Source organism: Vanellus vanellus (assembly GCF_965231255.1).
Source record: "Vanellus vanellus genome assembly, chromosome: 17".
NCBI classification, from domain to species: domain Eukaryota; kingdom Metazoa; phylum Chordata; class Aves; order Charadriiformes; family Charadriidae; genus Vanellus; species Vanellus vanellus.
The window spans coordinates 9,682,699-9,705,974 of record NC_138922.1 but is presented as its reverse complement, the minus strand read 5'-3'; the positions used below and the strand labels follow the sequence as shown (position 1 = coordinate 9,705,974).

Below are 23,276 nucleotides of genomic sequence, written 5' to 3'. Positions count from 1 at the left end.
GCTGACAAAAGATTAAAGGAACACGATGGGAAAAATAGTTCAAGATGCAGTGCTTGAGTTCCTGCTGAGTGGAGAAGCAAGCTTCATAGCACTGAATGGATGCTGACGACCAGGATTATATCAGCAAGAGCAAGACTGTATTTTTGGATAGAAATTTCAGAGGCGGAGTGAGGAAATCAGCAGTCAAAATACTTGAAAGCTGCATTATGCTAGTGCACATTGCAAAACGCCGATTGCCTGCTATTTTATGAGGACATAAGTATGTTCCAGGGTTAATCAGATTTTCACCATCGCCAGTACCAAGTGTATTTCTCTTCTAATTTTGTAATAGAAAAGAAGAAAATGCTTTCTCAATTCTTTTTAGCATTATTTGAACCACATGGACTACTAAGTGCAGCCAGCAACTACTTTTAAATGCTACAGTTCTTCCACTGAGGCATCATCATCCTTTGTATGATGAAAGTAATTTTCTTTATGTCTTCAGGAGATGCTTGTATTCTACAAAGCAGAAAGGCCTTTCAAGACTTAGTTTCTAAAAATAGCTTAGAGTCTTTCAAGAAGATGAGGAATGGGTCTTTCAAGGGATGAGCTTGATTATTACTTTCTTATTTGCATTTCTGGATCTTGAGGATCTGTAGTAGTAAGCCCTGGAAAACGAGTTGTTTTTTCTTAAACAGGTTCTCATTTGAAGAGTCGCCAAACTGATTTCACAGAGCTGTCATTCAACATACAAAGCTCAAAACTGATCTGCAGCATTATCACACGGCAATACATACTTGGGGATTTTTCAGGAATACACTGAACTTCTTTAAACCTCTTCTCTCAGGCAAAAAGTCACGCTATTACGGAGGAAAAGGACAGTTTGTGTGGCTAATTCGTAAATATGTCATTTTGACCCGGTTGCCAGGGGAAGCAGTTTTCTTTTCGGAGAACGCTCCACAACCTTGTTTTAGTACCTAGACTTTGGTTTACATGTACTGTGAATGAATCAAAAAGGTATTTTGGTTAGGGGTCCTTCACGTTGTACAAAATGAAGCAAATAATGAAAGAGAAGTTCTATTTAGAAAGTAAAATATATCATGATGGTTGCCCAGCTATACGTTTTATCCACTTAGCCAATCTCAAAAATATTAACTCCAATTCTCTAAGAATTCATTAACAAATTATGAAGTTATGGACATCTTTCCTGAAAAAAGGAAAATCTTCAGTCTGCAATGTAACATCTGTTCTACTTTTTTCCTTGATGTACGGTACTTCTGAAAGGCTACATACACAAGAGCCCCTTTTTTGACAGCCCATCTGCAAGAAAACTGAAGATCACATGGGAAACATTTTGTGAGAATCTGGTGTAGAGGACTGCAGACAGAATGCTACTAAATAGTTACTTTGCCTTAACTACTTTTCTTTTTTTTTTTGAGAGAGAGAGAAAGAGAGCGAGGTTTCAAGCTTTAATCTCATACACAAGCTCGTCAGAGCCCAAATCTATCTGTAATACTCTCCAAATCAGAATGAACTCCGAAGAATGACGTTCAATCTCTAAATCCTTCTCTGCAGAGCTATTTTTAACCCTCGGGTTCACAAAATGGATCCCTGCTGTGGCTCCAGAGCTTTCTAATGTGTATTCTACCTATTATGTTTGCCACGGCCACATGTTAGAATTCAGTTGCGTTCAGAACTAGAAGGTTTCCTTGCACGATTTCCTGTGTAGTGTGATAGAAACAACTCAATGTGACAGAACTATACCACTGTCACTGGTGGAAAATCAATTATCTCCTCTCCTAACCACTGTTATTCTTTCCACTTCCACCAGCAACTCTAATTCTAACCTTCTGAACAATTTTTTTATCTTCTTACTTTGCTTTCTTCTCCATAGAGTGATGTAACAAGTAAGTGTTGCATAAATAATGTCAAATAAAACATTTTTCATATCTTGAAACATTTCCTCAACAACTATATTTATTCCACCCCTTTCTAAATTAATTCCCAAACAATGTAAAAAGGATATTCAAACCTTCGATACAATTACTGTCAACCATAATCCACCAGCTTTCCAAGAACTCCTGTAATGTGTCAGGCCATTTCTGTTTTCTTTTTACAAAATCAATCCATCTAAGCTGGATTAGAACTGACACGACTGCTCAGCTATAGCTAAATACGATCAAAACATACAATCATTTCGATGATCTGAACTGGGAATCTTATAATAAGCCACAGTTGTTTCTTAGGTTTCCAACTGCATGCAGTTTATTACAGTAATTGCTCATGAACTAGTGTAATTTTTACCAATGGGAAGAGATTTCTGTTACTGACCTGAGGATATACATGTAACTCCAAATGACCCTGCAGGCTACGTTCACTCCCTACAGCAATAAAATCTTAATGAAGAGACTTTGATATATCTTCATGTAAATTCAGCAGAATAACATGTTGTAAACATTCTGGTATGAAAACAGACCATTACAGTCAGGAAATTCTGCTAGTTTTACATGATTCTGGAAATCTTCATATTCCTCATTTTGGCATTAATTTTCTGCTTAAAGTTGTCCAGGAAAAAAATGCGCCCTGGAATAATTTTATATTCTACTTATAGTTTGATGACGGTGCATACTGAACTGACACTAAACCTGCACTCTGAGTGATGTATTTTTCCGGTTCACATCCAATTTTAAATATAAATATCTATCTTCTTTCCTAATGAACCGATACTAGATTTTAAAGGTCTGGAGGATTTGTTTCCTCAAAGGCATTTTCTGACTTCAAAACTCACATTTAAAAATCCTTAACAATAATGCTCTGATTTTCTAAGAATTTGGAGAAATCTTCTCATTCTGTTGCATCCTTCATATCTTGGGAGAAGGATCTGTATCTGTGTGGTTTAAGATACTGAGTTATTAAAGCTTATATTCCAAAATGCTGTTCACTTAGACTGCATTCACTGCTTTTGTTTGAAGCCCATCAAGGTCAATAGAAATATTCCCACCAATGAGTTTCAATGAGTTTCAGGTGATGTCTTTTGAGACCAGGAAACCCAAGTCTCTAGAGTCCCATGTGATGGTTACTTCTGACTTCTTTCTCCTAATGTTTAAATCAAGATGATGAACTACAGAAAGTCCTTGGTTTATTGTTTTTGGAAGAGTGATGAATGCTATTAAAAGAATCAAAAGAACATTTTAATATTACACTTCCATTTTTCCTTTCATGAGGTCTTTGTTAGATAAAAGCCTGTTGATGAACCTGAAAGTAAAGAGAGTGTGCAAAAAGAAAGGGAAACAGAAGAATAAAAGTAAAAAGAAAAATTGAATCCACTGAGAGATCTCTAAACGATTTGCTCCGTGGCAGCAAATCACTGAAGTCTGCAGTACCATCCATTGGCTTTACTGTACTCTGTAACAGGCGACTAATTTCAGCTTGCATATAACTTATCACTTGCCCAGTCAACCTTCGTAGAATGGGATGAAATGTATTGTGTACCTCTGAATTACTAGGTCTTTTCAGAAATCTACCTACTCCCAGGTTAAACCTCAGAAGAATAAATATTTTCTTAATTTATTAAACCACTGTACTCTTATTAAAAGGTAGTAAAAGAATAGTAAAAGAGGAACAAAACTCCTCTCTCTGGCTTAATATAAACAGAAGAAGTATTCAACTGACAGTTAACAAAACAACATACCTCCTATCAGACATAGTGTAAGGAAACCCCAGTGCATTTTCCTGGAAGAATATTTATGATCTAAAAATATTCTGTGACTTCATTATAATTCAAGACATGGTTTGTTACAAAGACTTATTTCATTTACTTTTTTGTTCTTCTTCTATATATTTTCCGTAAAAGTCCCACTATTATTTATTCCACAGTCTTCAGTGAATTGGAAAACATACCCAATTTACTTAAATAAGGTCATTATTATTACTACACCCATTTGACACCGATCAAATGCATGCAATAAACTATAATGGTATATCTGCTCAAAGTTAAGGAGGAAAGGCACTTACTATTTTAAGGGCATTAATAGGGAAAACCACTTCTAACTCTAGACAGATACTAGTTTTTCCTCATTCTGCAGTACTTCTTAGGAAGCACTGACTAAATCTTAAGCAGCCAGAATTAAGGCAGCTCTGCAATCTTTGAATGAAACGAATAACATAGTGAACAAATTCTACTGGGTGAAGCACACAACAAGAAAGTGGCCAAACCACCATATAAAAAACAGTCACAGAATCATAGAATGGTTCGGGTTGGAAGGGACCTTAAAGATCATCCATCTAGCTCCAAGCCCCCTGCCATGGGCAGGGACACCTCCCACTAGACCAGGTTACTCAAAGCCCCGTCCAACCTGGCCAGTCCAACTGTAAGAGACGGCTCGACTGTGGGTAGGGTAAGTTTAGGTTATGGTAACGGTTAGGGTCAGAAAAACAAAGGGGATAGCCCTTATCAGCAGCAGCTCTTTTCCTGCGTTTGTAGGTCTTCCACCATTCTGAAAGACACAGGACCCTGGACCTCTTATCTGTACCACAGTCCGAACCCAATCCATGCAGAACCTCTACTCAGGATCCTTTTTCCACATTTGGGAAAAAAACAAACAAACCCACATGGTGACTACTGAAACACACTACTCTCAGTTAGCAAGCAAGACGCCAAAGCGACAACATTTGATGGAAGAAAGGAAGCATTCACTCGTGTGTATACATGCGGACATGCACACCAGGACACACACACTCACTCACAGTCGACTTCCAAAATGGCACGGACAGACTTGGCAAGGTCTCTGGCTTCTGCCGCAAGAGCTGTTGTGACAGTTGGTCCAACCCTTCCCAGCCGTGCAAGAAGTGCTTTAGTAAACAATGTTGTTCTTCTGTCACTAAGAGAGCAAAAAACAGTAAGTGCTTATTTGTAACATTATAAAATCAAAGGTTACATTTAGGAAAGTAAACTCGTGTTTCTAGATTGGTTTTGGTCTTATTGTATGAATATAAAAGAGTCACGCAACCAGATTGATGAGTTTGCCTTAGAAGCAGTTCTGTCCGTACAATAAAGGTATGAGGAAAGTTCAATTCAATAACCATTCATGTCTCAAAATCCAGTGACAAAAAGTCAGTGGCTGTCAGGAAAGTAACTTACTTAAAAGTAATTTTCATATTAGCATTTAAGAAGGGACACTGCTTTAGGGGACCCAATTCTTATCTTCTGTTAATGAGTCAGTCTGTCACCTTAGCTTTGTGTTTTATACTTTAATACATTTAGTAAAACAAAGTCTACACTTTATAAAATGTGCAACGTCACTCTTGCGCAGTGCCAATGGGAACTCCATTTAATTGATTATGATTAGCATATGAGAACACAGACATCTACAATATAATAGTTGATTTGATCCTCCAGATTTTTTTAAAATAAAGTTCCAGCTAATGTCACTTAAATACATTTGATTTTCTTGAGAGCTTTACTGAAAAAGATGGCAGAACAGAGACCAAACAACTTTACTGTTACATAAATATTAATGGAACACATAAATATTAATGGCACAACCCATATATCTGGGATATATAGGCACAATCATGCTGATATTCTGAAGGACCAGAGGCTGCTCTAAATCTTGTTGAATATTCCTAGGTGCCTTTTTAAACAAGAAAAATAATAAGACTTAAATGGATATACAAGTTATCAATTTATTTATGTGCTACTGGATTAATGATGATGCAGAAACGCTTGGGCAAATCTAAAAAAATGATAGAAAAAATATTAGAACCCACTGTTAAAGTTACTTGCAATTTTAATTGATCCTTAGCACATTATAATTACTTTATGGAAACATCCAGACAGCCATAGCTCTGTAATTATTAACTCTTTTAATTTAATTCTGAGGTTTTTTAATGAAGCCGTATCCCGAAAGCCTCATTTATAGTTCATGCTATTCCCCCTCCTCCCATAAAATGACACTCAGAAACATATAGTAAAAAATATAAGAAATATAGCTACAAGACAGTTTTTGGAGACTTTGAAACAATATTAGAGTTTTTCAATATTAATATCGCCATTTAAATATTACTAACTATGCCATTGCATTACCTTAAAACTGTTGAGGAAGTAGAGTTTTCTGAAAGTATTTCATGCACAACCTGTTGGCCATAGTCAAGAAATTAACAGTTTATAAATCAACATAGTCAAAAAGTTAATATAATTCAATGTTTTATTTAGGTGCAGGGAATTTGATTTGTAATTAGAGTCTAGTCTCTCCCAGCTAGAAGTGTAAAAGTAAAAACCAAAATACTATAACCCCTTTAAATGAAATAAATATCATAAAATCACTGGGGTTTTTTTCATAACGTTTCCAAATACTATCAAATGTTACATTTTCTGCCTTTTTCCTCTGGGGAATTTAACAGAAATTGATGTAAATTTGTGAAAAATTAGGTGAAAAAAAATTATCTGATCAACTTCATTTGTTTAGCGTATAGCAAAACATAAAGATTTAAGTAAATTCCTACATGGATGCATACACTTATACACCATCCTTAGAAACGAAAGACAAAGTTACCTCTACAAATTGCAGCAATTTTTCAGTAGCCACCTCAAAGGTCTTCCTAGCTGATTCTGACTTCCGCAGCTGGCAGTCCAGCACTGTAACTCTCTTTCTCAAGTCTTGGATGTTATCCTGGGCAAGACATTTTAAGGTTTTTAGTCTAATAATTTTTTCCCATGGCTCAGGCAGATAGGTGGTGTGAATTGAAAAAGACGTCTGGTATGTTTAACACACATTCTTTTCTACATTTCTGACAAATGGAGCTGCTCCTGAGGCAGGCATGCCTGATCTGCGTGTCAATCGGCTCCCAGACTGCAACAGACTTTGGGAAATGATATAAAGGTAAATTGAAATTGGCAGCTCACAACAGTCTTAGGAATGAAATTTAAGACAGTTTGAACTGATTCATGAACGGATCAAAAATGCCAACCCGACGGTGACAGTATCTGTCAGCAGGGCGGCATAAACAGCCAGTGTGCGAACAAACTCAGTCCACTAGTTTGCATCTGTACATCCTTCGGCAAACGGAGTAATTACGGCATATCTTGGAGAAAATTACCCCCTAGGGTTTCTCTACATGCACTTGTATAACCTATTGATCAGTGTTATGCATCTCTCCGTACTTCAGCTACAAAGAATGTGAGCCCCATTAGACCAAGTTCTGGATACTCAAGGTTTCAGCTCGAGTCCCTGGCACCGCCAGTGTGAGAGGACCACGAGTACAGTCTTCACATGTATATGGGCATGTTTGTTTAGCTAAGTTGTTTGCTGAACAGGAGATCTAGATCAAAATACTCTCCAAAATTAAGAAAATATCTCTATCAATAAAAATAAACTTGTACATCACCGTAGGTGATCTTTTCTGAAAGCCCACTATAAAACTCTTATAAAAAATGACCAAACCCCACTTATTATCTTTACTTGAAGCAAATGAGTACACCCATTTGTTTGTATAGACTGTAGAAAGCAGCAGAATCACGATCACTCTGAATGTCAAAGAATCTGTTGATTAAAACACCGTTCTTTGGCAATCTCACTGCGCACTACTGAAGAAGGAGCTGGTAAGCCCTCAGGGGGACCTCACTCTTTTATACTAAAGAGAGTAGACTACAGAGCTGGTACCTACTCGATACTGCTGCTTTTGAATAAGAAACACAGAGAATCAAACCTCAACTCAGAGTTTTTAGTGCTCACTCAGAATTTCAGGAATTCAAGCTAGCACCTCAGAAACAAATCTCTTAGAAAGCAACCCACGTGCTCTCAATTTCTTAAAATTTTGATATTTATTCAAGTCCTAGAAAACAAACTGCGCTTCAAAAATACCTGACATAGAAGATGGGGCATCTCACCCAGATGTTCAGAAAGAAGACCTTCTAGAGTGTGATTCATCTCATCACACCACACACACTCACAATTAGATGAGAGGAATTTCTCCCTTAGAGCTACACATACTTGCTGTGTTGCTTCTTTGCAAACTTGTATACCATAGACCTAGAGTTTACCTTTTAATACCTTCTAATATTGAATTAATTCTCATGATGAAATAAGGCGACATTTCAGTAGGTTTTCTTCATCAATTCATAGGCACATCCATTTTTCATGAGAAAAACAAGGTAAGCACGCAAATGCCAACTTGCTTGCACTTGTTCAAACTGCGTGTAGAAAATGGATCCGCAATTACAGGAAAAACATTTAAGAGTGTCTCAAATATTTTATTCCTTTGCATGTTTTGAAATGCCTCACTGCAGATGAAGTGGTTTTAAAACAGGCTCAATTGAAAAAAAAAATATCAGCAGGGTACTGTTAGTAGCACTTAAACGATTACCTCGATTAAATCTCAATTTACTTAAAACAGTACTGGACTTCATTTTGTTATTATTTGCCTAACAGAAACATAAAGATGAAGGCCGTTTTTACATAAACACAAAAGCATACAACTATACGTATATTCTTTAAAGACAATATATCTGCAGACCAAAAGCTATTCCCGCTTTAATGCTTGAGATGTGCCATTTTGACCTATGACCCACATAGGCTTCTAGCTCCTATTTTTCCAGCCCAAAGATATCTGGATAAAGGAAGACTCATACACTTCACATTACCCCCTTCACTACACATCATTCCAGTTATTGAATAACACAAGACAAACAGTGACCTACTTTAGAAAAGCAGATGAAAAGAAAATGAAAACAAGATACATGACAACAGCAAGGAAACCATGGTAACTACGACAGGCGACTGCTTTGCTTACTTTATTTTGGCCAGAATGATCAGTGAGCTGAGCCTTCAGCTCTACAATTTCAGCTTCTAATAGGTGAATTACTTCTTCATAGTCCATCTCCATTCCACGAGCCTGCCTTTGTGCAGCTTCTGCAAGGTGAATCCTACTTCGCAGGGCTCTTGTCTCTTCTACAGCTGCCTTGGCTTCCTACAGATGACAGGATTTAATTGAAAAGTTACAATTCCAGCTCACAAAGAAGTACAGATTTAGGCCAAAATTACTGCAGTTGGCGTTAGGGCTACCTTTTGGTATTCGGGGTTAGATGGTTCAATGTTCAAGCAGAGAGCAGGTGTTTAGAGAGAGAGAGAATTTTCCTAATAAATTAAGTCATGACTTCGACGATTACTGTATATCTAATTGAATGAAAGGTTTTATAGAAATGCACCTGGTGCTGTTAATCTGCCCCACCACTTCCATACTAAAAAAGTACTTTAATGAGATGTTATTGCATTTTACTATTATTGCCTGAATTCACACAATTTAGAGTTTGCACATCATGTAGACGGACTTATAACGCAAGTATTCAGTTAACATTGTTCTCAAAATAAGTGCCTTTTTTTACCTTTCTGCCTAGTTCCCGCTCTTACATTGTTACCCTGTCTTATCACTGAAGAGTGTTACTATAAAATTTATATATAAATAAACAGAACAGAAAACAGAAAATTAGAAACTGTTGGCTTTTAATTCAGCCAAAGTAACCCCTAAATGTTGCAAAATCTGATTTAGAGAAGGATATGGCTCATTTCATTTTACTGTTGAGTATTAATTCAAGGTAAGTTTGATTTGTAAATTTTATAAGCCAAAGTAAAGGTCTGGACGACAGATGAGTTTACACGAGGAAAATCCAAACAAACTGCTCATCAAAAAATGTAGAAGTACAGGCTCACTGGCACCAAAAACAGTAATCCATCTTCTCCCTTCGCTTTTTATTAACCTGTGGAAAAATTCACTTTATACGAATTTCCTTAATCATTAAAGTTGTAAGCTTTAAATATTCTAATTCACAGAGTTAGAAATTCTTTGTATAAATTCCTCAGCTAAGGATACTTAGGTGAATATCCTATTCCTAGTTTACCTATTGTATTTTATTATTGCAACTATATCCTGGTTGGGAATAGGACTAGAGAGGAAACAGGTAGGGGTAGAGAAGAAACAGACACTAAGAATCTGTAATAAGTAGGAAATAACATTCTAGAAACTTACTAGACTTGAAATCACTTTTTCTGAAAAACACAAATGACCAAATCTTCCAATTTTTGTGGAAGAAATGTCACGTAATATTTAACAGGTGTCATAATATTAATGTCTAGAGCGGTCAGTTAAGCTTACAAAGGAAGATTTAATTCTATTATTTCCTAACTTAGAAGCATTTGTTCTGTGCAATCAACATTCTTCAAGTCAGGTTTTCCTATGATTTTTCATAATGTTTTCTCTGTAAAATGATCTACCAATCTCAGTTTCAGATGACTTTTAACCTGTCCACTGTTAGCCTTAATAAGTAATACGTATTTATTTCAGTCTGTAAGTAAACTAATCTCAATGACATATATAGGACACCATCTTTCTCATATTTATAATGGTTTTGCAATATAATACCAATTTGGATGATTGCCAGGGACATTCTGGTCTCTTAGAAAATAAAGCACTAGAAGAAGTAAACACACATGTAGCAAACAGCAACATCATTAGTGAATACAGATGACATGAGTGTTATATAGGTTAGAGGTTTCTGTTATAGGAGCACAAGCGATAAGAGACACATTTAAATAACCTTTAATTTGACAGCAAGTGTAATGATTTTTATTTTTTTTTCTTGTGGAAGCCCAAAGCATTAGATGAAGACTATTCTACATGACGATCATCTCCAACTGGAAACAGACTATTCAAAAGCCTATTGCCGCACCTGCATTTTACAGTTGTCTGCACAGCGCCAAAAGCGGTGCGAGGGGCCATTACTGAAACACCACCACAACAGGCCACCCCTCCTGCAAGCTGCTCATAGCAGTTCTTTTTCCTACAAACAATTCAGAGAACACAGGAGCCTCTAAGAAGCTCTGAATCTACAGAAGCAGAGATTAAAATTACTGCCTCTGCAGAGGGCATTTTCTTGCCGCTGTAAGAAAGAGTGTGACTCAGCAGCAAGAAAAGCTGAGCCCTACTGATACAAAGGATGATTCGGTAGCCTTCAGTAGCAAAGGTAGCCTTCCGTAACAGGCTGGAGGTGGGAAAAAGCCTCTGGAGATAAATGAAAAGATGCTCTGATGTTGAGTTTCACTAATATAAGTGAACACAGCGGCCTTGACAATGGGCGGCATCTTAAAAATGCACGCATGGGAATTATTCAAGTAAACTGACATCAGAAAAGTCATGGGAAAATTGCTACAACGAAAAGGGAGGTCTTCGTTTTGAAATAAGACCTCCTTGAAATAAAGGTTTACTCTCTATATAATCCAGAATTGCCTTTACTCCTTCATTGTTTTTTCAGAAACCCGATTGTTGAATATTAATTTCTCTATAATAGCAGACTAAGTATGACCAGATTTCAACAGTGAAAGACCTAAAGGAATAATTAACGAACAATGGATTCTTACATCACAATGAAACGATTATCCACACTACAACTGAATTAGCAAAATTTTCTGACAAACCAGAGCTGTTTGCTAGAGCAGGGAGGCACAAAGGGAACCGATACCATCAGGTTTCCCGGTGCTACAGCTACTGAAGCTGGCACTGGGGCAACTTGGTGTGTTCTCTTACTTATGCAGGTGAGGGGCCCCCACCAGTGAAGGGAAGAACAGATGGATTACAGCATGCTTCAGCAACATTTTCTCTTGTCCCATTCAATTGCTGGTATGAAGGAAGATGCAACAGAAACCGCATCTGCAGCTGCTAATATTTCATCTACACAAATGCTTGGTGGGACCATTTGTCCTAATCTGGTAAGAAGCCGCTACAACAAATAAGAAGCTGCAGGCTGGAGGAGAGCAACTGCATCTTTCCAGAATCAATTTGAAGGTACGGGTTTCTTTCAAAGCCAGGTTCTATCTCCTCCTTGGATAAATTCAAGTGTCAGGAGAAGGTTTTATCCGAATAGTATTCCAGCCACCACAAACCCTGGAACAAAGGTATTCTTTTAAACTACACAAAAAATTGTACTTACAATTCAATTATGTTTATTAATTTTACAAAAATTGTATGCTGAAAGCATCCTTTAAAGGAACTTTGAGTATCTTTACTATATATTAAAATAAAAAAGCTAATGAAATAGAAATAAACTAAATACTTCTTTCAAGCAGAGTGAAATAAATTATATACTGCTTCCAAAATAGCAGCCATTCAAGTCCTAGCCTTCAAAGTGCCTCTTTTCCCCTTAGAAAACACAAGCATAGAATAGGCAATCCCAGCCCTATGAAACACAAGTCCAGAAGTATGGGATACCAAAACCGGCAGGAACCGGCAGCTCGGGGGCGGGCTGCTGACGCGGCAGGGGCGGAGACAACGTCAGCGCGGCAGTTCTAAACGGGCTGCCAGCACGCCAACGGTCAGTCGCCGAGGAGACCAGCTTCAGTGAAGGTAAGCCCTCACTGGGGAAGGGGATCGCGGCGGACAAGGCCGGTAAAGGGCTCTTTCGAGGGCTCTCGTAGCCGGGAAAAGCGGCTAGCTCGTGTCGGAACCGGCAGCTCGGGGGCGGGCTGCTGACGCGGCAGGGGCGGAGACAACGTCAGCGCGGCAGTTCTAAACGGGCTGCCAGCACGCCAACGGTCAGTCGCCGAGGAGACCAGCTTCAGTGAAGGTAAGCCCTCACTGGGGAAGGGGATCGCGGCGGACAAGGCCGGTAAAGGGCTCTTTCGAGGGCTCTCGTAGCCGGGAAAAGCGGCTAGCTCGTGTCGGAACCGGCAGCTCGGGGGCGGGCTGCTGACGCGGCAGGGGCGGAGACAACGTCAGCGCGGCAGTTCTAAACGGGCTGCCAGCACGCCAACGGTCAGTCGCCGAGGAGACCAGCTTCAGTGAAGGTAAGCCCTCACTGGGGAAGGGGATCGCGGCGGACAAGGCCGGTAAAGGGCTCTTTCGAGGGCTCTCGTAGCCGGGAAAAGCGGCTAGCTCGTGTCGGAACCGGCAGCTCGGGGGCGGGCTGCTGACGCGGCAGGGGCGGAGACAACGTCAGGCGCGGCAGTTCTAAACGGGCTGCCAGCACGCCAACGGTCAGTCGCCGAGGAGACCAGCTTCAGTGAAGGTAAGCCCTCACTGGGGAAGGGGATCGCGGCGGACAAGGCCGGTAAAGGGCTCTTTCGAGGGCTCTCGTAGCCGGGAAAAGCGGCTAGCTCGTGTCGGAACCGGCAGCTCGGGGGCGGGCTGCTGACGCGGCAGGGGCGGAGACAACGTCAGCGCGGCAGTTCTAAACGGGCTGCCAGCACGCCAACGGTCAGTCGCCGAGGAGACCAGCTTCAGTGAAGGTAAGCCCTCACTGGGGAAGGGGATCGCGGCGGACAAGGCCGGTAAAGGGCTCTTTCGAGGGCTCTCGTAGCCGGGAAAAGCGGCTAGCTCGTGTCGGAACCGGCAGCTCGGGGGCGGGCTGCTGACGCGGCAGGGGCGGAGACAACGTCAGGCGCGGCAGTTCTAAACGGGCTGCCAGCACGCCAACGGTCAGTCGCCGAGGAGACCAGCTTCAGTGAAGGTAAGCCCTCACTGGGGAAGGGGATCGCGGCGGACAAGGCCGGTAAAGGGCTCTTTCGAGGGCTCTCGTAGCCGGGAAAAGCGGCTAGCTCGTGTCGGAACCGGCAGCTCGGGGGCGGGCTGCTGACGCGGCAGGGGCGGAGACAACGTCAGGCGCGGCAGTTCTAAACGGGCTGCCAGCACGCCAACGGTCAGTCGCCGAGGAGACCAGCTTCAGTGAAGGTAAGCCCTCACTGGGGAAGGGGATCGCGGCGGACAAGGCCGGTAAAGGGCTCTTTCGAGGGCTCTCGTAGCCGGGAAAAGCGGCTAGCTCGTGTCGGAACCGGCAGCTCGGGGGCGGGCTGCTGACGCGGCAGGGGCGGAGACAACGTCAGGCGCGGCAGTTCTAAACGGGCTGCCAGCACGCCAACGGTCAGTCGCCGAGGAGACCAGCTTCAGTGAAGGTAAGCCCTCACTGGGGAAGGGGATCGCGGCGGACAAGGCCGGTAAAGGGCTCTTTCGAGGGCTCTCGTAGCCGGGAAAAGCGGCTAGCTCGTGTCGGAACCGGCAGCTCGGGGGCGGGCTGCTGACGCGGCAGGGGCGGAGACAACGTCAGGCGCGGCAGTTCTAAACGGGCTGCCAGCACGCCAACGGTCAGTCGCCGAGGAGACCAGCTTCAGTGAAGGTAAGCCCTCACTGGGGAAGGGGATCGCGGCGGACAAGGCCGGTAAAGGGCTCTTTCGAGGGCTCTCGTAGCCGGGAAAAGCGGCTAGCTCGTGTCGGAACCGGCAGCTCGGGGGCGGGCTGCTGACGCGGCAGGGGCGGAGACAACGTCAGGCGCGGCAGTTCTAAACGGGCTGCCCCGGAGCGCAGCGGCCGGCCGCTGCGCACCCAGCACGCGGACAGCCAGTGGGCGTCACCCAGGCCCTCACTGCAGCACCGCAGTGGGAGGGGGCGAACAGGGAGCAACTTTTCGCAGGTAGGTCACTGAGAGCCTTGCGTCTGAGCTGAGCACAAGCTGGGCAAACGCAAGCAGAGGAACATCGGTGTGCAGGGGCACGGGCTCAGGGCTTGCGGGAAGCTGACGGCAGAGATCCAGCACCTCCCACTGCAAGAGAAGAACATGCCTCCAAAACGGTCAAGAGCTGCTGCGAGAAAGAATGTGGGAACTCAGACCGAGCTCCCACGAAAACATGTGGCTGTGCAGGTTTCGGGCTGCAATGAATGCCGGAGCCTGGCACTGCTCTCACAGGGAGCCAGTGACACCGCCTGCATACGGTGTGATCAAGTAAATGATCTGCTCAGGCAGGTGGTTGAACTGAAGGAAGAGGTAGAAAGGTTAAGAACTATCAGAGACTGTGAAAATGAAATAGACTGGTGGAGCCATACCCTGAGACCAAGGCAGCAGGAAGAGGCTCCATTGGAAGTGGTTGATCCCCTTCCCTCCTGTCACCAAGCGGAAGGAGAGAACTTAAGGGATAAGGAGGAGTGGAGTCAGATCCCTCCCCGGAGAGGCAAGCGGAACCTCTCGCAGCCCCCCTCACCATCCCAATTGCCCTTGCAGAATAGGTATGGGGCTTTGGAATTCGAAGACCAGGCGATCGAGGATGGAAAGGATGATCCATCCAGTGAGGCGCCCAGTGCTGGGCACTCACCCCGCCGCCTCAGGACTTCCTCAACCAAGAAAGAAAGGAAGGTATTTGTGCTAGGTGACTCCCTTCTGAGGGGAACAGAGGGCCCTATCTGTAGACCGGACCCATCCCACAGGGAAGTCAGCTGCCTCCCTGGGGCCAGAATTAAGGACATAAGGAGAAAACTCCCTTCCCTGGTTAAGACATCAGATTACTACCCACTACTGATATTTCAGGTAGGTGGTGATGAGGTAGGTACCAGAAGTCTAAGGGCAATGAAGAATGACTTCAGGGCCCTGGGACGGCTGGTTAAGGGATCGGGAGCACAAATAGTGTTCTCCTCTATCCCACCATTTGCAGGGGTTGACCAGGGGATAAATAGGAGGAGTCAGGAAATTAACTCCTGGCTCCGAGACTGGTGTATCCGGCAGAACTTTGGCTTTTTTGATCATGGGCTCATCTACAGGAAACCAGGCATGCTGGCAACAGGTGGGGGAAGCCTAACCCGAAGGGGAAGAAAGATCCTGGGACAAGAGCTAGCAGGGCTCATCTACAGGGCTTTAAACTAGGTTTGAAGGGGGACGGGGATGAGACCAGGACTACAAAAGTGGTGCCTGGGAGAAGCGTACCAGTGCTTCTGGGTAAAAGTGTTAGCAAGGTCTTGCAGCCTGTCCCAGTGGTGGTGGGGGATGGTGAATTGTGTGACAGCCAAGGCACGAGGGGTAGTGATAATTTGGTAGCTACAGTAGTGCCTGAGTATGATCAGGTGCGAATTAGGGCTTGTCCCCCCAAGAAAGTGGCAGGGCAATCAGCCCAGCTGAAGTGCATCTATACTAATGCACGCAGCATGGGAAATAAACAGGAGGAGCTGGAGGCCATTGTACAGCAAGGAAACTATGATATAGTCGCCATCACAGAAACGTGGTGGGAGGACACGCACAAGTGGAGTGCTGTAATGGATGGCTACCAACTCTTCAAAAAGGATAGGCAAGGAAGAAGAGGTGGTGGGGTGGCCCTCTATGTTAGGGGCAGTTTTGAATGCCAGGAACTTAACAGTGTGGATGACAACACTGAGTGTGTATGGATAAAAATTAAGGGGAAGGCTAATAAGGCAGACATCGTGATGGGAGTTTGTTATAGACCTCCTAATCAGGATGTAGAAGCCGATGAAGTATTCTACAAACAGCTGGCAGAGGTCTCACAATCATCTGCCCTTGTTCTTGTGGGGGACTTCAACTTCCCAGACGTCTGCTGGAAATACAATGCAGCAGAGAGGGAACAGTCATGGAGGTTCCTGGAGTGTGTGGAAGACAACTTCCTAACACAGCTGGTGAAGGAACCAACTAGGGGAAGTGCACTACTGGACCTACTGTTTGTTAACAGAGAAGGTCTTGTGGGGGATGTAAAGGTTGGAGGTCGCCTTGGGCAGAGTGATCATGAAATGATAGAATTTTCAATTCTTGATCACGTAAGGCGGGGAGCCAGCAGAACTGCCACCTTGGATTTCCGAAGGGCAGACTTTAGCCTGTTTAGGAGCATGGTCGAGAGTGTCCCTTGGGAGGCAGTTTTGAAGAGCAAAGGTGCCCAGGAAGGCTGGGCATACTTCAAGCAGGTGCTCTTAAAAGCTCAGGAGAAGGCCATCCCCTTGTCTCGAAAAACGAGCAGACGGGGAAGACGACCAGCCTGGCTAAATGGAGAACTTTGGCTGGACCTCAGGAAAAAAAGAAAAGTTTACATTCTCTGGAAAAGGGGGTTGGCAACTTATGAGGATTATCAAGATATAACAAAGCTATGTAGGGGGAAAATGAGAAGGGCCAAAGCTCAATCAGAACTCAGCTTGGCCACTGCAGTCAAAGACAATAAGAAAAGGTTCTTTGAATATATCAATAGAAAAAGGAAGACTAGGGAAAATGTAGGCCCGCTGGTAAATGAGACAGGTGCCCTAGTGGTGGAGGACGCAGAGAAGGCAGAGTTACTGAATGCCTTCTTTTCGTCGGTCTTCACTGCTAAAGCTGTCCCTCATGAATCCCACCCTCTGAAGGCGAAAGGGGAGGTCTGGAGAGTGGAAGATTTTCCCTCAGTTGAGGAGGACCGGGTCAGAGACCACTTGGCCAAGCTGGACATTCATAAGTCCATGGGCCCTGATGGCATGCATCCGCGAGTGCTGAGAGAGCTGGCGGATGTTATTGCTAGACCACTCTCCATCGTCTTTGAACGGTCATGGAGAACAGGAGAGGTGCCTGAGGACTGGAGGAAGGCCGACATCACTCCAATCTTCAAAAAAGGCAAGAAGGAGGACCCAGGGAACTACAGACCGGTTAGTCTCACCTCTGTCCCTGGGAAGGTATTGGAGCGACTCATTCTGGATGTCATCTCCAATCACGTTGAGGAACAGGAAGTTATTGGAAGTGGTCAACATGGATTTACCAAGGGTAAATCGTGCTTGACCAATCTGATAGCTTTCTATGATGTTATAACTGGTTGGCTGGATGAGGGGAAAGTCGTGGATGTCATCTACCTTGACTTTAGCAAGGCTTTTGACACTGTCTCCCATGACATCCTCATTAGGAAGCTGAGGAAGTATAGGCTAGATGAGGTGACAGTGAGGTGGATTGAGAGTTGGCTGCGGGACAGGACTCAGAGGGTTGTGATCAGCGGCACAGAGTCTAGTTGGAGGCCTGTAACCAGTGGTGTCCCCCAGGGGTCAATACTCGGTCCTATTTTGTTTAATATATTCATTAATGACCTGGATGAGGGGACAGAGTGTATCCTCAGCAAGTTTGCTGATGATACCAAACTGGGTGGGGTGGCTGACACCCCAGAGGGCTGTGCTGCCATCCAGCGTGACCTGGACAGGCTGGAGAGCTGGGCAGAGAAGAACCTAATGAGGTTCAACAAAACCAAGTGCAAGGTCCTGCACCTGGGGAGGAGGAATGCTAGGCACCAGTACAGGTTAGGGGCTTACCTGCTGGGAGATAGCTTGGAGGAGAAGGATCTGGGGGTTGTGGTAGACAGTAAATTATCCATGGCCCAGCAATGTGCCCTTGTCGCCAAAAAGGCCAATGGAATCCTGGGCTGCATAGGGAAGAGTGTGGCCAGTAGGTCGAGGGAGGTCATTCTCCCCCTCTACTCGGCACTGGTGAGGCCACAACTGGAATACTGTGTCCAGTTTTGGGCTCCCCAGTTCAAGAGGGACAGGGAACTGCTGGAGCGAGTCCAGCGAAGGGCAACTAAGATGATTAAGGGCTTGGAGCATCTGCCTTATGAGGAAAGGCTGAGAGAGCTGGGACTCTTTAGCCTGGAGAAGAGAAGGCTGAGGGGAGACCTGATTATGGCATACAAGTATCTAAGGGGTGGGTTGAAGAAGGATGGAGCCAGGCTCTTTTCATTGGTTCCAAGTGACAGGACGAGGGGCAATGGGCACAAGTTAGAACACAGGAAGTTCCGTTCAAATACACGGAAACAGTTCTTTATGGTTCGGGTGACAGAGCACTGGAACAGGCTGCCCAGGGAGGTTGTGGAGTCCCCTTCCCTGGAGATTTTCAAGACCCGCCTGGATGCAGTCCTGAGTAATGTGCTCTAGGCAATCCTGCTTTAGCAGGGGAGTTGGACTAGATGATCTCTAGAGGTCCCTTCCAACTCTGATAATTCTGTGATTCTGTGTGATTCTGTGAAAACCAGTGTTACGACCTTTCACATTTGCTATGTTTAGCCAAGGTGCTTCAGCTGGCAAGAACTGCATAAAAAAAGAGATCATTCAGGTTGGTACGACCCAGGACTTTCAGGCAGCACAGAACAGAGTCGGACTCGCCTGGGAAGATAAAAGACACCATTACGCATTTCACATTCATGGTGTTGACAAGAGTTCATGTACTCAAAAGTGCCTTTCTGTTATATGCCAATTTCAGCTTCCATATGATTTCAAGGAAGACCTAAAGATAGTGCTATATCACAATCTCGAAGTAAAAAATATGTCAATATATTTTAATTGCCATAGACCAATATTAGAAAATAATTACTACCTCATTTCAAATTTAGCAATATTTCTAATCTTAAGAGTTTGTTTATCCTGTTAGCTACTGATTCAAACATCACTAATGAGTGGGTACTAACAAACCGTGCCCATTAACCAGAATATTTGTATGCCTGTTCTAATTAAGCTGTAATCTCTGCAATTCACAATTAGTAGACAACAGAAATACCACAAAAGATACTCCTATATATGACTGGTAGCCTGGATCCTCATCTTAAACCTTGTTTTTTGAGGAAAGCAGCGATTTAAAAAAAAAAAAAGTTTAAATAGAACTGAATTCAGAAGACCTTAAGCACATACTTACATTGGTTTGTTTGTTTACTTTTAATCAGGCCATTAGGGCTCAATAATATACTCATTAACTCATTTCACTAACTTCAGCTCAAGTGGAAATGCATCACCAGAAGTTAAATGGCAACTTGTACTGTAAGTAGCCTATTTTTTTAAAACTTCATATCACCATGAGCCACAGCGTTGACACTGGTTTTGAACTACAGAAATCTATCTAAAACACTTGAAAACGCACCAAGTATAAACAGAACTAAAATTTCCATTAAAAGCCTGCTTGTATCTCCTAAAGTAGGTCACACAGTGCTGTAATTACATATAATTCATTATTTCTCTTTCATGTCACTTTTCAACAGCAGTTACTTAAAAAGGTTCCTAGACAATCGGAGTACCCCTGGAGGTTTGCACTGCAAAGCAGCCCTTCACCCCGCGCCACGTACTGGGCAGAAAAACAGAAGTGCAAGGACCTCAGGCGGTGGAAAAGGGGCATTGCTGCCGCTTAGACCGCTTTGGACCATCTTTGTCCACGTCCACCTTCCCAATACGAGTGTGTGTGTGAATTGAAACTCTCGATGGTGAGGAGCGGGTGGCCACGCTGTTGGCATTCTGGGGTTTGTGCTTCGTACTAGTTGAGTCTAGACCGATGGACGGAACACCTGCGCGAGGCTGGAGCAACACACTGAACGCCCGTTAGCAAATGAGGTGCGCTACCGGAACATAGTTCCGGTTAAATTTTATCCAAAAGAGAATGGAATTTATTTCCCTGCTGTCCCACAGCGTACAGACGGCAACATCACCATATTAATGGAAAATCTTTCAAGCAGTCTTCTTATATTCAAGGAATAAACGGTGATAATGCAGGTGCTGAACAAATCTACATATACGAGCAAAACCATAAAACTAATCTTAATATAGCAGTACAAGGAAAGATTTTTAAACTGTATCTTGCATTTTTACACATGACATCTGATGGAACAGATAGCCATGAGAAACCTACAAGGAATGCGTGTAGCAGTAGAGGAGAGGAGAAAGGCGGCCAGCTCATAAGAAGAAAAGAGCTGACAGGATGGTGTTCAGTAGAAGCAGGAATCAGGAAAGTTGATTAGGTTTGAATCCAGGCCATAAATGACATGAGACTTATGTCTATTTGGAAATTTCCTTTAAGAGACACGAGAAGGCTAAATTTCCTAAGAAACTCTGCTTTCTTCTTTCATAATTATAGATAAATACGGAGACGGAAACAAGACATTCCTCACAAAACACTACCATTTTTTCCAGGTAAATATCACGTAGAATTGTCAAGTGCTTATATTTTTTCATACTTAAAACTCTGTTTGACATATAAAGTAGCTAAAGTGAGGACTGTAGATTAGGCACAGTGTTGCCTAAGAACAGCAAAACCACTTCAAGAACACTTAAGACCAGAAAGGTACATTATTATCCAACTTATCCGACGCAGCTTGTCTTATGGTTCCTACCTCAATTCAACAGCAGAGAAGTATTATTGCTCTAAAAACTTAAGGATCAGTATTCTCCAATTCAAATCAAAAGCTTTGTAGTAACAGAAGAACCACTTTGTGTTGGAATCAGTGTGAAAGTACAGTCTATGTGAGCATCAAATAGAAAGAAGTGCTCCCTTCTACCTTCCACAAAAAACAGTAAAAAATAAGAACAATTATATTTTTAAGAAACTTCAACTTACTTGCTTGACTATTTGTAGCTCCTCTGTTAACTGTTTCTGTAAATTCACAGATTCAGACAATTTTTCCTGTTTAAAAAAAAAAAAAGGAAGAAGTAATTAATAATTACATCTGAAAGAGATAGAGGTTTTTATTCCTAAAACCCAATTAGCTCTTTCAAAACTACAGGTAGCACTACTTAACTTCTATCCATGTACTTACTGCCTTCTGTACAACTACTATATTTCTAGGCCATGGCATATGTCTGTTAATAAAGTTCTGTGATCAGAAACACACATATTTAAAAAGTTCTGGTGGAAATAAGAAGCAAGAGATTTTATAAAACCTGTGACAAAACCAAATTTTGATCTCTAAAACCTAGTTTTTCAGTGAGTTCATTGTTACTTTTAAGTTCCTTGAGCATCTGAGGATTATTTACTCAACATTTCTGTGATATAAGTAAAATACACATTTTAAGTCTCTTGTTACCTAGCCACCTAGCAAATGAGCAGAATAATGACATTTTTGTGGCTCTAACAGATTGCTGTACAACCTAATATTCACGTCAAGTTATTTTCAACATTGCATGCGTTACCATTCTTTCACTCAGCAACTTAGACCAGAAGCCTGTAGGTACACCACTTTCAGGAGGTTAAAAATTCTAACGAAGTTCTTTAAAAAAAAAAAAAAGTGCTATAAAAGCATAAAGATTCTCATACTGAGTCAAACCAAGGGTATTTCTCACTCAGTATGAAGTATTTGATCATAGATTGCTAAGGGAAGAGTATAAGAAATGAGGCAATTACAGATTGATCATTGCCGGTTTTTGACATCGGCAATTTAGGGACTCATCGTATGATACGTATCCACTACTTCAATGTTCAGTGTAAATTGGGTTCTTTCATTTCAGCACAAAGTTTTCAGAAAGAGAATCTTTGTGCACAGAATGAAGAACAAATCTTTGGGCATGTCAATCCAATGTGTTCTTGTAATCTATAGCAAGAACAATTTTTTTTTGGACCAGGGGGCAATTTGTAGAATCGGCTGTGTCCTGGGATCAATTTTCCAGCCCTGCCCAAGAACAAGTTAGGAACGCTAGATACAGAACCAGAATTTTTTATCTTTTCGTTGTCAAAAAAGAAATTCAGGAGCATAGGATCGTGGTTGTAATCCAGGGTATTAAGAAACAATAAATATATTTGTTGCTTTAGGTCTTATGTATTTTGTAATGTCTGTGAAAATATGTGTTAATTTTGGGAACGGATTAATTTACCCTCTAGTTCTGACTTCTATCAAAAGTATTAGCACATGCTCAGACACTGCGGTTACTAGGATCACACATTTCTAAATAAAATTGCTATGCAAATCTGTCACTTCTCCAAATTCACTTTGTGAAATGACTGCTTAGTCTCGTTTCTCCATAAACCAAATTAAAAAATGTGTTAGTATTCAGTATAACAAATAAAATTCATGGTCTCCAGAAATATAGTGTAAGCATACAATCTTCAAACATAATTGGACTGTTTGCTCTACCTTTTTATTTATTGACCAAAAATTGCACATAAAATTCAAAAGAAAACCAGCAAATTATTATATACACTCAACAAGAAGTTAGTCTCTTGAATAATTTAAAGCAAATAAAAATGAAGTATTACCTTTAATTTACTCATTTCTTTTAAAGCTTCATTTCTTTCTTTCCTAAGTCTTTCCATGTCATCCTCCAAAGAATCACAGGTCACAAACTGTGCATATTTAAGTAGGTGAGGTTAGAATGTATTGCTAACTGCATCTTCTGTAATCTTTAACATCTTATCTTAAAAGGTCGTGTTAATAAAATGAGAGGATAGTCTTAATTTTAAAATAATTTAAAGCTCTAAAAAATATTAAAAATGTTTAAGAAAATTCTGACCAACTTATCTTCCAGAGGAAGAATTATTTTTCCTGTTAAAAGTATTAATAAAAATATTCTTAAAGTACCAAGAATATAACACTAATAGCCCATTTCCTCCAGTATTTTAAATAATACGTAATTTTATTTTACTATTCCTATGCTGCAAATGCTCTTTCTTAAACTCAGCTCTAGAATAAAGTGATTTTCATTGTAGCAGTAGTACAGATCACTGGACCTAATACTTGTCTATCACTCACACTGGTAGTAGCAATATATATTCCATTAAGAAACCTCAGAAAATC

At 42.1% G+C, this 23,276-nt stretch overlaps 1 protein-coding gene across 1 annotated transcript in view; it reads right to left on the bottom strand.

The window, feature by feature from the left end:
* STXBP4 (syntaxin binding protein 4) overlaps nt 1–23,276 on the bottom strand; it is a gene marked incomplete at both ends in the record, with an annotated part of 78,530 nt that overhangs the window by 32,790 nt on the left and 22,464 nt on the right. The window contains 6 exons of the mRNA XM_082492247.1: nt 4,726–4,859; nt 6,065–6,114; nt 6,534–6,650; nt 8,770–8,946; nt 21,107–21,172; nt 22,739–22,825. Coding sequence (XP_082348373.1) covers nt 4,726–4,859; nt 6,065–6,114; nt 6,534–6,650; nt 8,770–8,946; nt 21,107–21,172; nt 22,739–22,825 — 631 coding nt within the window. The remainder of the gene's footprint in view (nt 1–4,725; nt 4,860–6,064; nt 6,115–6,533; nt 6,651–8,769; nt 8,947–21,106; nt 21,173–22,738; nt 22,826–23,276) is intronic.